Source organism: Bacillus rossius, chromosome 12, assembly GCF_032445375.1.
Source record: "Bacillus rossius redtenbacheri isolate Brsri chromosome 12, Brsri_v3, whole genome shotgun sequence".
Classification (NCBI taxonomy): Eukaryota; Metazoa; Arthropoda; class Insecta; order Phasmatodea; family Bacillidae; genus Bacillus; species Bacillus rossius.
The window spans coordinates 30,466,561-30,479,394 of record NC_086339.1 but is presented as its reverse complement, the minus strand read 5'-3'; the positions used below and the strand labels follow the sequence as shown (position 1 = coordinate 30,479,394).

The window sequence follows — 12,834 nt, the reverse complement described above, 5'->3', positions numbered from 1 at the left end:
TGATTTCGTTGGATTTATTTTTAAAAAATTTCTTAATTATTTTTATTTAAGACTAGTTAATATCTACTAGTATTTATGACAGTAAGAAAGTCGAAGAACACAATAAAATAATTAAACAGGAACTACTGAAATTCGTAAAAGAATGTTCATTCTAATTCAGTCCACGGAGGACTGATATCCGTAGTCTCGAGAGTGACTTCGTGTGGCGTTCGCAACCGCGATGAGTATTATCGTGTGTAGGATTTAACCGTATTCCAGTGTGTGGAAACGTATGTTTTTACCTTAACGTAACAAAAGTTTTCTCGCAAATTTTAAACTGTTTTGTGCAGAGGAGGGAGGGGGGAAATAATTACGTGGTATATTTGCCGAGACCCCTTCCATCTACCCCGCGTGAGATTAGTTGAGATTCCGTAATTAATGGACGCCCCCTTGGGAGGTGTTACTGTATTGACACAGTTGTGTGTAGTGTGACACCGGCCCAGGCGGTGGGGGAGTTGGGGGAAACTCACGTTCAGCTGCATGCAGATCTTGTTGAAGGCCCAGTGCCAGCGCTCCTTGGCCGTGACTGCGCGCCGCTCCTGCGGCTGCTGCTGCTGCTGCTGCTGCTGCTGCTGCTGCTGCTGCTGCTGCTCCGCCGACGAGGACACCTCGTCCTCGAAGGACACGCTCTTGGACTTGTCGCCGCTGTCCGTGCCGCCCCCGCTTACCCCCCGCCGCCGGCCTCCCGCCGCCGAGTCCTGCACGCTCGCCGTGGGGCTCAGCGACTGCTGCTCGTCCGTGGCGGGGGCGGAGGAGGCGGGCGGGGAGGGCGATCCAACCACCGAGGACACCTGCGACCACACGTGGTTCTTCAGCCACCTTCAGCCGCCTCCCGCCCTTCTTCAGCCGCCTTCAGCGACTTCTGGTAGGGGGCGAAACTTACGGGTTCACACGTTATCTTCGAAAGATTCGTGCAATGGGAGCGCATGACTTGATCTAAGCTTTTGGACTTACGCCATTGGCTAGAGACCGGAAAAAAAATTCGCGGATTCATTCCACGATTTATGATCGAATCCAAACAAACTGTACCTTTATATTGCTTCTGTGATTGGCTCGCGGTTTATCGGAAGGAATTTTGAGCCAATGGAAAACCTTCAACCAAAAAAAAAAAAGTATCGAATCGCAGGCGTCCCAGTTGACAGGTATCACGAGTCAGTAGCCAATAAGCAGGTGGCAAATGCCCGAGTGTGTAGGGGATTGTGGAGTCTATCCTGGAGGTCATCGAAAGCGCGAATTTTTCCCGTCTCTAGCCATTGCTAAGCACATGTATGTCTGTAGAAGAAAACTACAAAAAAACAGTCGCTCATTGGCACATTCGCTCACTAAATATATAACATGTTTTTTTTTTATTAAAAAACAGCGTTAAGTATTTCTCGCACAGTTTATATCTCTGTTACTAAACATTTAGTCGTTAAGAAGTTAAATTAACATTATAAACTTAACAAAACAAAAAGAGGGTGCGTGTACTTAGGTACGCGCGTGAGAAGTTATACTTCTTTGGCATCATTAAAAAATAGTTTTTAATTGCATGCAAATTATTCTCCATGGTAGCGTTATTCTCCATGGTAGCGTTATTCTCCATGGTAGCGTTAAACGTTTAACGCAACCTTGTTGGAAGTCGCATTAGAAGTATAACTTCAACAAAAAGTCAAAAAACACTTAATTTGCTAATTTGTGTTTTTGTCTTTTTGTTTTTTTGTAGTTTTCTTCTACAGACATACAGATGTTTAGCAATTTCGTATGTCCAAAAGCTTACAATAAAGTTGTGGGTTAGCGTCACCGAAATTTTAGTAATGTAATACCAAAACCATTATTTTAACGTACATTTGACGCTGAAATTATTTCATATTACTAGAGACCGGAAAAATTCGCGGATTATTTCGTGTTATGCTAACATTTATGTAATTGCACCTTTTGTACTGATTCTTGCAACTGGTTCACTTTTAATCCGGAGGACCGTGGACCAATTAAGAGTCTTTCAATCATAGAAGTATCGACTCACGGGCTACCCAGTCGAGGCGACTCACGAGTCAGCAGCCAATGAACAGATGGCATTTGCCATAGTGAGGACAGAACCGTAGAGGCTATCGTACAGGTCATTCAAACCGTGAAATTTTCCGGTCTCTACATATTACACATTTAAAAATAAAGTTTTATGTTTTCACTTGTGTCGACAGTTTCCATGACTGCCTTTTGTTTTAAGTAATACTTCTGACGCGCGATGAGAGTGACATTACTGACACGATAAGGTACATGGCCAAAAAAGATATAAAGAGAGCACTATGCTATATACGTTGCTGGAATCGTTTCCTTTCTCCTCTTTGTGAAATGGTTCGTCCCCCGCCCGACAAAAAAATAGAACTGAGAGATAATTATGAACGGAAGAATAGTGTGCGCATGCGCTTGTTTCGGAAAATAGATATATGTATCCTACACAGTCAGTTTTGAGTGCCTTGAATTTTATATTTGCTACCAGCGCGCTATTGTTCCTCCTTGTTCGACCAGCAGCGTAGAGAGCGCTGTTGAGACAGTCCTTACATTTACCGCATAGATAGTGGGATTTCATATTTCGTTCAGAGATTTGGCATGATCCAAATGGCAGAATTGTTTGAAGAAACAGTAACACTAACAATTTATTTTATGGTGTGAGTATTTCAACAGTGTGTAACATTTATTATTAATTAATAACTATTGATTGATCGATAATTATTGATATTCTGAGCAATTATTTTAAGTGATTTATAGTTTTTTTAATTCATGTTTATTTAGAAATTTGGTTTCTTCGTATATTTCTCGCTTTCTTTCTCTCTGCCGTTTTACTCCTTATGACATACTTACGAGAAGAGTTTTGAATTGCCAAAGTAGTTTCACTTGTAACACGTGTACTGAGTTACGCGCGCTCTCTTTTTATGTATAACATCTTAGCTCTCGCTATACTGCATTTGGTTTTAACAAGATCGGCAGTACTTTAATAAAATTTATTTTTTTCGAAAATCAGGTATTTTTCCAGTCTTATTTACTTTTATCGGAGCAATTCATTTATATAGTTTAAAATTTCGGTCTACAAATATAATGATTCGATTAACAGACATACAGACAACGTGGCTTCCCACGCAATAACATACTGTCTTTAGTGATATTTTGCCAAAAAAAATTAACTTCTGGGAGTAGGGATAAATTTCCCTATTTCCCCCTCCATCCCAAATTGTGTCCTTGTGTACGCCACTGGTGATATCATTCTTCACTTCTAATCCGATGACTATGGACATATGAATTTACATTAAATAATCTATAACAGCAATTTAAATAACCAGTAAATACCATATGTGGTATGTGCCGAAGAAAATAAAAACCATTGTCTTATTGGATCCAAGAAGAATGATCGAAAATGAAACAATTCTCAGCTTACCAAAATCTAAATAAAACATTTCTTTCAGTATTTATGTCTGCTGACAACTAACAGATAATAGCCAACACTTAGTTGAAAGATTCGTTAAGCGAAACTACGCCGCCTGTTGGCCTCCAACAGTCTACATGGATGGAGTGGGAGCTGACACTCACAGGAGCCGGCTGCCCATACCTGAAGGACAGACCTGTCGTTCCGGCCAGCCTGGAAGATGCGTGAGGTGAGATGACACGGTTTATGCAGCAGCGACGGAATTAACTGGTTGGGGGGGGGGAACGGGAGAACCTTGAGAAAACCCATATAGGTCACGGCAACGTCCGCCATGTTTCCCCACCGCACATAGAACACGGATCACCTTGGTGATGGGTAGCGAGTGATCTGACCACTAGATCCCCCGTGATTTCTACTCCCAAGGGAATGGCAACATATATTTAGAGCCACAATTACTCCGCTTGTTCATTTCACTCCAGGCAGGACTCAACTGGCCCATATATGTGATCTTTGAATGGTTCATGCAGTGAGGGAGATTAATATAAAATATTATTTTTTTAGACAATAAGCCATAAGCCAAATTCGCGGATTCATTTCGCGATAGGATAGAGTCCAAATACTTTTGACATTATTTTGCTTCAGTGATTGGGCCACAGCTTATCTGAAGGACTCTGGGCCAATGAAAAATCTTTTAACGGAAGAATTAGCGAATCACGATCATTCCAGTCAACAGGTGTTACGAGTCGGTAACCAATCAGCAGATTTAATTTGCACGAGTGCATAGAGGATCATGGAGTCTATCCTTTAGGGATTTGAAATCTCGAATTTTACAGGTCTCTAGCCATTGATGGTTACATTGTGCATCAGAAGGAGACTTCAATAACGGACAAAAAAAAATGATGAACACGTAAACGCAACAGTAAAAACAAACCAATGTCAAATGTTAAATGCATCATATATCGCACAGATAAATCCGTGGAACGAAAAAGTCAGAAAAATCACCACAGCCCAGATGAACAGCTGCAACTGGTTTGTCTGAGGAAGCCTTGCTGTGTTCGTCTGCGCGCTATGGTGGTTGTGTTGTCCAGAATATCTGTTCAGTTGTCACTGTGTTGTACATGGTCGTTTAATGTCTTTCTGTACTTATCTTGTAACTGTCTTGTCGTTGCAGCCTTCTTGTTCGTCTGTGCTGTAATATTTTTTTCTGAATAATTCCTTCCACGCAATTCTCTGTTATGTCTATGCATAACTTTTAACATCTGCTGACTTTGGCTCGTTTATATTGTGTTTAGGTATCAATTTTTTTTGTCCGTTATTGAAGATTCTCCATGATTTACAGTGTAACCAGGAATGGCAAATGTGAAGAAAAAAAATTTAATTTTTCTTTTACATGAGCAAATCTTTTCAGATTGCTCATTGGTCAATAACAAGTTAATTTACTTTGTTTTATCATATCTTCCTCTTTTATTTTAGGCCGAGAAGCAGATGTTTATGTGTTTTAAGTTTATTTACTACGCTACCCAATTAATCCGCTAAATAACCGTGTCTCTATTAGTACTGCTATATTTTGTGGCCCGTTTGGTGTAGCCTTATCATTTGCGGATATATCGATTTATCGAACCATATTTTTGAAATGACCTTAATCATTTGACGCGCCTGGACTCAAAGCAAGGAAAATAAGCGTGACAACTCAATGCTATAACTAACGCTATTATTGTCTTTGGAAATCAGCGAACTGTGCGGTATTTATCAGCAAGCTAACAACTTAAAAGTCGTTAAAATTTCGAAAGTAAATTTTGGCAACATTGATTTTTTTTTGTTTAAATGTTTAAGATCATCTATTTATGCAGTATGGAAGAAAACAAAACACTACGTTGAAATGCTTTTTAACTTAAGTTTCAAAAATTAAAAAAAAAAAATTGCATAGACTACCCGCTAGGTATGAGTGTTGGAAATCATAACCTAAGTTTTAATTGCATATATATATATATATATATATATATATATATACACAAGTGCACACGTTTACACATGTGCGCATTGCAGACATGCTTATCTCATTGCTGCCAAGATGATTCAACACTGTCAAAAATTATTTCGAATTATACCATTTTGTATTTATATTCAATACGAAATTCTATGAATTGTAACCAATTTTTTTGTAAAATTACTTTTTTTTATTTAAGTTATTATGTTTTATTTATGTTTAAAAAAGGTTTAATTTTTTGACGCTGGCGTTTGTAAACTGTAATATGCCCCTGAGTCGGACCTTGGGCGGCGACGGCTGGTACGGCTCGATGAGGCTGTTCTCGGGCGCGCGCTGCGCCGGCGTCGGGTACGGGTCGACGGGCGTCCCGGCGCCGTGGCGGTCCAGGAACACGGAGGCGGGCGAGTCCCTGAGCGAGGCGGCGGCGGCGGCGGCCGGGGGCGGCTGCGGCGGCGGCGGCCCGCCGAGCGCCGCCTCCTCCGCGCAGCTGTCGAGCGACTCCTGGGCGCGCAGGTAGCCGCGCTGCGTCGCGCCGTGGTGCAGCTGGCTGGGCGGCGGCGGCGGCGCGATGACGGCGGCGGGGGCGGCGGGCCTCGCCACCTGCCGCCAACAAGGGCTCCGCTGCAACTAGGTACTCCACGCAGATGTACAATCTCACCAGACTGCGTGATCGTTCAATTTTGCTTATTACCACCCCCCTTTACCCCTTAGTCGACTATTTTCCGAAGGTGAAAAAAAGAAGAAATTAAATTCAAACATAACAACAAACCAAACTCTCCACATTAAATAAGTCCTTGCCCCAGGATTAGAACCTTTTAACCCTTGGTATCCAAGTTGGGAATCCAAAAAAAAAAAAATGTGCGATCTTATAGCTAGAGACACGTGTATTTCGCGAATACATTTCGTGTCAAGGTATTTCACAAAATACTGTAGCTTTTTCTCCTGTGGTTATCGGCTGAGGTCGGTGAGAGGTGTCGTCCCGCTCTTGACGGGGCCAATGAGAATGTGGTCACCGCACTGCTGCACCCTCACAATTTGCCGTGACTCTTAGAAAAAGCTACAGTGTTTTGTGAAATACCTTGACATGAAATGAAATCGCGAAATACATGTGTCCCTACTTATAGCTAGTGTTATGGAAAATAATTTATTCATATGATCACAGCACATTTGTTATTCGTCAGGTTGACGCAACCTTTAGTGATATTCCAGCCTGTATGATCTTTGACCATTAAATTTATTTTTTTAAGTTGCCGACAGTCTGTATAAAGGAAAGTTGGAACTCAATTTGTTTAGTGCCTATCCAGTGTTTTTTATGTTCAATGCTCACGAAACTTATAATTTTATTTAAAAATAGACACATTAAAGTAAAGCACATTCACCACTCGACTCTTTGCTAATGTGTACAGAAGGCATTCTGACGAACACTGCTTCCGAATATCCCAATCCATATGTGCAGCAGTGCAGTGTCTGATTAAATAACCAATAATGTCCAGTAATAGGGAATACTTTTGCATGTTGATTGGCTAAAAGTGAATTAGTAGCGTGCATTCATAATATTTCATTATTTCCCCTGTCAAATACTGATTGTAAATTCATGTACATTTATTTTACTCTGGATTTTCTGACATTATTATCTTTGAATATATATACTGTATAGAAGTCGCCAGCCCAGGTTAAAATTTCTAATACGGTTTTGAGGTAGTTGGTTAATTCACCGCCGCAATCTCCACCATCTCTAGGGCATCGACTTGTGGTGGTCCCTAGCGGACAAGTGTCGAACTCTTCAAACCCCCCCTTCCCCCTCCCGTTGAACAACCTTGAGCTGCAGTGAATGATGGGTGGGGGGTGCGGGGAATGACAGCGGGCGACAGTGCTGCGCTCTAACGTGTAAATAACAACTAAGACGATACAGGGCGTTACGGCAGCGCACTGCAGCGGTGAAGTTCCCGAGCTGCTCATCATACGCTTCTGAAAAACGTAGAGTAAATCCTATCCACTCGCGACTTCTATACAGTATATATATTCAAAGTTATTATGGTCACAACACAATATCTCACATTACGTCAAGGTGAGATTCTTGTTTCACACCCCTATTTATACGTATTTAATGTGTTTTAGTTTTGCACCCCTTATAGTATTTTATGTTTATTAATAAATTTTATTTCACATAAAAATATAGTTTTACTGTATAAAATTAAACTAGTGATTATATTTGTTAATCAATTCTATAATTAGTAAAGGAAATGTAAAATAAATTTTCTCTTTTTGTAGACCGTACATAACACTTGCTTTACTTAAAGAAATTATTTCGAATCAGGGCGTGTGGGTTGCCCATAGCTCCTGATACTTACGTTGCCTTGAGCGCCAATGTGGAAATGATTTGTGATTAAAGAGGAATTTTCAGACCATCCGAAGAAGACGCGTATTACACGTGGACATAAATTAGACACATATCATAGTGAGCAATTAAAAAAAGCTATAAAAATTATATACGAAGGATTGTTAGATTATGAGATGCTGATTTTCTGCCGAGGCAAAGCTAATGTGTCTTCAGTCTGACAAAATTAGTTTTGCAATGAAATGAGTTGCGTTTAGTAAATTCACTATCCTCCAAGATTTTTGTCTTGTTTGTTAGTTGTTGTTAGTTTCTTTAGTTTAATCTGGGGTTGTAAAGAAAAAAAATGCACTAACAAACACAATGCTGTTATGATTTCACAGGAGGACTTTTACATTTGACGACATTCAGCTAGTATTTAGCCATGTTAAATGTATGGAAGGGCATGCGTTTTAAAATGCCTTAAATTGATTTATTAATTATTAACTATTAGTAATTTGTTTGTTAAGAACACCAAATCATTTGTAGATATTTCTGTGGTGTTATGGAAGAGAGGGTTAAGTCAAAAACATTAAATTTTAAGAGAGGTGGAAGAAAGTCTAATATTATTTTCAAGATAAAATATTATTCGTTATATTATTAATGATTGATATCTTATACAGGAAACACAAAACTACAAACCATATAAAGTGTCAAAAGGCATATCCTTCAAACAATCCTCGACTTTCTTCCACCTCTCTTAAAATTTGATGTTTTTGACTTAACCCTCTCTTCCATAACACCACAGATTTATGGAACAGCAAAGTTGAAAAATTCATTTAGTAAAATTTAAATCGTAGTAAATGACAGTGGATAGTATTACCATGAGCATTATTATAACGAACAACCTCCAGACTCACTGCCAAATTCCATCCCAGTGTTATGACTAATAACTTTTAATACGTAAAGTTCTTTCTGATTCAAGGTACGATTTTATCCAAAGAATACTTGACAATAATATGCAAACTGAGCTTACGTATATACAATGTACCTAATAGAAACATAAAAGATAAAATATGATTATGCTTATTTCAGATTTTACTTAACAAAAAATTGATATTATGTTGTGTATGTAGCATCACTCTTTAGCAGTTATTATTAAATATAAATTATATCAAGTGGAGTTGAAGGAATTGGCTGACTGAGCCCCGTTTGGAAATTTTGCTTCGAATTGCTTCATCAGGCATTAAAAAACCTTTATTGTCTAATCATTTTAGAAAAAAACCATTCAATACAATACAATAAAAAATTCAAACATTTTTATTTTGAAATTGTTTAGCCTTCCTGGGCATGAATCATAGTGTCGAGATTTAAATGTTATAACTTAATTCTATTATTTTTTATATAATTTTCTGACAGAGCTTCTAAGTGTCAAAAGTATAAGAAATGTATTTTATTACCTAACTTTTAAAAATACTTGTTGGCAGATTTTAAGAAAATATTAATTTAACAGATGTTTTATTTAAATGATTTAGATTAATGTTATTTAAAAAAAATAACGACTACGAATTCTCATGAGTCAAGAAACAATCATTATAACGATTATGGTGTTTTTATGTGTTTTATAGTGTGACCAATAATGCTTTATATAAGAAATTAACAGATCCTTCATTAAAAAAAAAGTTGAAAACCTAAGTAATGAATTTCAGCATTATACTGATTAAGATACTACAACATTTAATTTAATTAGTCAATTCATACACTTTGTCAATAAACATATTGTATTTTGCTACCACCAATAACAATAAGTGTTGTACAGCTGACTAAGAATTATACTGGTTTAGTGTAACATTTGTTCAGTTAACCATTCAACATTTACATTCATACATCACATTCAATCCCCAAATCTCGAAAAAAAATTTTTGCGAGAACATACTGATTCTTACAAATGCAATTGCCCTTTTAGACATTATTTTATGTGCAACATTTGTATTAACGTTGTGCTTTTCCAGTTTGAGTGGGTGACAAGTTTTATAAATTTCTGGGGTAGGTGACGAGATATAATTTTAGTCCATAGCCCGCCTGTGGCCTAAACCTTTTTGCGACGTGCGAATGTAGCGAGGTTAGTGGGTTCCATTGAAACCCTAAAACTTCAACCTATTTTATGAATTTTTAGTCGGTACACAAATTTTTTGGCATTTAATATTTTCTTGTAAGCCCAGTTGGCTTAAGTCACCATGCATACCGAAGAGCATATGCATTTATTTCGATATTTAGGCGCCAGGATTCTTGCATTAGTTCATTGGATATTATTTAATGACCGCTGATGTAATTTGTGAAGTACAAGGAGTCATTTGTGAAAATAAGGGAACTTCACTTTATGTAAAGGAACATTATGTAAAATAGATTAATATTCTTTCTAGGGTGGTAATACAATGTAAATACGAATTGCGCTTCTGGTAAATAATAAAAAGGTTGTTAGTATATCAATTATTCATTTAAATAAATTTACGATATTAAAATTCTTATATATATATAAAATTTTAATACATATGTATGAACAAAAGCAAGGTAAGTATTTGAACCTTATTTAAATATTTTAAACATGTGTCAAACAGAAAAAAACAATATCTAAGTGCTTAAATCTTATTGGACCCAAAAAGTATTATTTTATTTGTAAACCAACAAAAATTCATAAAAACTTTTGACGACAAATCACTTCTAATTTGTTCTGTCATTTTTAGTTAATTCAGCATTAGGTGTGTTTTGATGATCAAGATATTGGGTTTCATGTGCATCAATTATTTCTTTTACTAATTCCAATTTGTGTTTAAATTAACTTCATTTAAATAACACCAAAGTTCAATATAATGCTATCATTCTGCACATTATTTCCATCCTCTCTCTTACTCACATAAATATCAGTTCTTAAACATCTTTTTATTATAACTATTGCAATAAATATCACCGATTTCAAGAAATGTTTTAGCGATTTCATATAGCATATAATTAAAACTGGGATTTTTAAATACTTCAGTGAAAACATTTTTCATGTTCTTATAATTGTGTCTAAATAGCTAACAGATATATTAAACAGTCCTCTTTAGTCCATGCCAGTAACTGATACTCTAAACTATCTTTATCTTCTTGGAAACTATAATTTTATCTACCACAATATTATTTCAAAACCTCAAAGACAAGTATGATTTTTAGTATTCTTACTTTAGTGATAAGATACAACCATTAAATAAGGTTTGGAGGATGGTGAATTTACTAACTGCAAATAATTATTTTGAAAGAAATATTTTCCCATAGTAGGCTACACTTGGTCTAGACATACCACCTATACAATCATTAGGTAGTTATACCTTAATAGAACAAAAGCACATTATCTTCTACTTCTCTTTTATTAATGGTTTTGATAGCTCTTAAAAATCTTCTCTCTATGGTATGACGTATGAGCCTGCTTTACGTCCATGAGTAGCGCGAGTCATGATTGGCTGGTCCAGTAATTCCTCATCAGTACCAGTTCTTTCCACAGTTGCGCTCAGGGGCTGAAGGCAAACCACACTCATTAAATCAGAATAATTACTTTATATAACACAAGTGTTCTGAACGGTCTCAAAACAGAGAAATGTATTTTTACTTTCCTTTAAAATAAATTAGAACAAATTTTCAAATACACACCTTCCTTTCATTTTGAGTCACATAACTTTACAGTTTTCTGAAATAAAAACACTATCGTTATTACAAATATTTTTGATAGAATTATATACTATTAATGGGTCCACATCAAAAACCACAACATACTAAATGTGGATAATTGGGTTTGTAAAATGAAAATCTTACTTTAATATCATGGGAGATGAATAATGGCTTTATCATCCCTAAAGTCGGGGAACCTGGAGTAAATGTATTTGTATACAACGATAACCAGCAGTAATCAGACCTGAAAATATTTAGGCCTATATGCATACGAGAATATATTATTAATACAGGCCTATTATTAATTTCAGCCAATAAGCATGCAAAAGGCATCACTATACTGAATACAGATTTTATATTCCATAATATTTTTTCTTTATCAAATTGGAGTCTTGACAGAGCAGGCCTACTTGTAAACTAACTTAGATAACACTCATAATTTGCGTAAGTTAAAAAATTATAATTAATCAATCATGTAATATTTTAATGTCTTTAAAAACAACTTTTAAGCAAATATAAATTTGTTTTTCTTTAAAATAAAATTTTCTTTAAGATATTCTAACCCTATGCCGACGATGAAAAATTGACTTCTCTTTTCCATTTAGGTCTATAATGTAAACATTCTAAACACTAATGCATTGTTTCAAAAAATGATTTTTGTTTTGTTTAAAATCTATTGATATGTACTAGAAACAGGAACTATGTACTCCATCCCCTTTACAAGTTAAAATCTAGATACAAAAGGGTTCCATATTTTTGTGCCCTGCCATCCAAAAATTACCAAAGAGTGGATCACTTTAATATATATTTAGCCATACACTACTTATAATTTAATCCTTATTTCTTCATATATAAATTTACTCTTCTTATGAGTTTTCAATTGCATTCAGTTTTTTTGTCATAGTTGGACAAAATTTATGTTGAAATGCTGCAAGGGTAAAAAAAAGGGCATGCTAATTTTAATATTAAATGTGTTTTAGTCTTTGTTTTTCACCAGATAATTTATATTTAAAGAAGAGGCCATCTTACACTATAAATCAGTCACAATATATAGTTTTTTTTGTGCATTTCACCACAAGCTTGTTTATTGAAACTCGGCTTCCATATACGTCAATGGAAATATACTGCGGTGGCTTTCACTGCTGATTCGAATTTATTGCCTTATTTTCTCGCTTCTTTTTTTGTTGTTTTCTTTTGTTTCCCTTTTGGCCAATTCATTTTCAAATATATGTTTTATACTGAATATTTTGGGATTCCATTCATAAACATATATGGCCAATATTGATGTTTCAAATTTTTAAAAAAACTTAAGTCTTATCTAAATCTCACAAATATAAACTGATTTGTTATGATTTTCCTTTCTGCCTAGTTTTCATCAAGAAAAATTTTTGT

At 36.2% G+C, this 12,834-nt stretch overlaps 1 protein-coding gene across 7 annotated transcripts in view; it reads right to left on the bottom strand.

Moving 5' to 3' along the window:
• The window catches only part of LOC134537788 (protein unc-13 homolog B), a 1,087,975-nt gene that overhangs the window by 624,566 nt on the left and 450,575 nt on the right, over window positions 1-12,834 (bottom strand). For all 7 annotated transcript variants that reach the window (XM_063378591.1, XM_063378590.1, XM_063378592.1 and 4 more), the window contains 2 exons: window positions 5,706-6,023; window positions 510-830 (listed from right to left, as the gene is read on the bottom strand). In XM_063378591.1, the coding sequence (XP_063234661.1) occupies window positions 510-830; window positions 5,706-6,023 (639 nt within the window). The remainder of the gene's footprint in view (window positions 1-509; window positions 831-5,705; window positions 6,024-12,834) is intronic.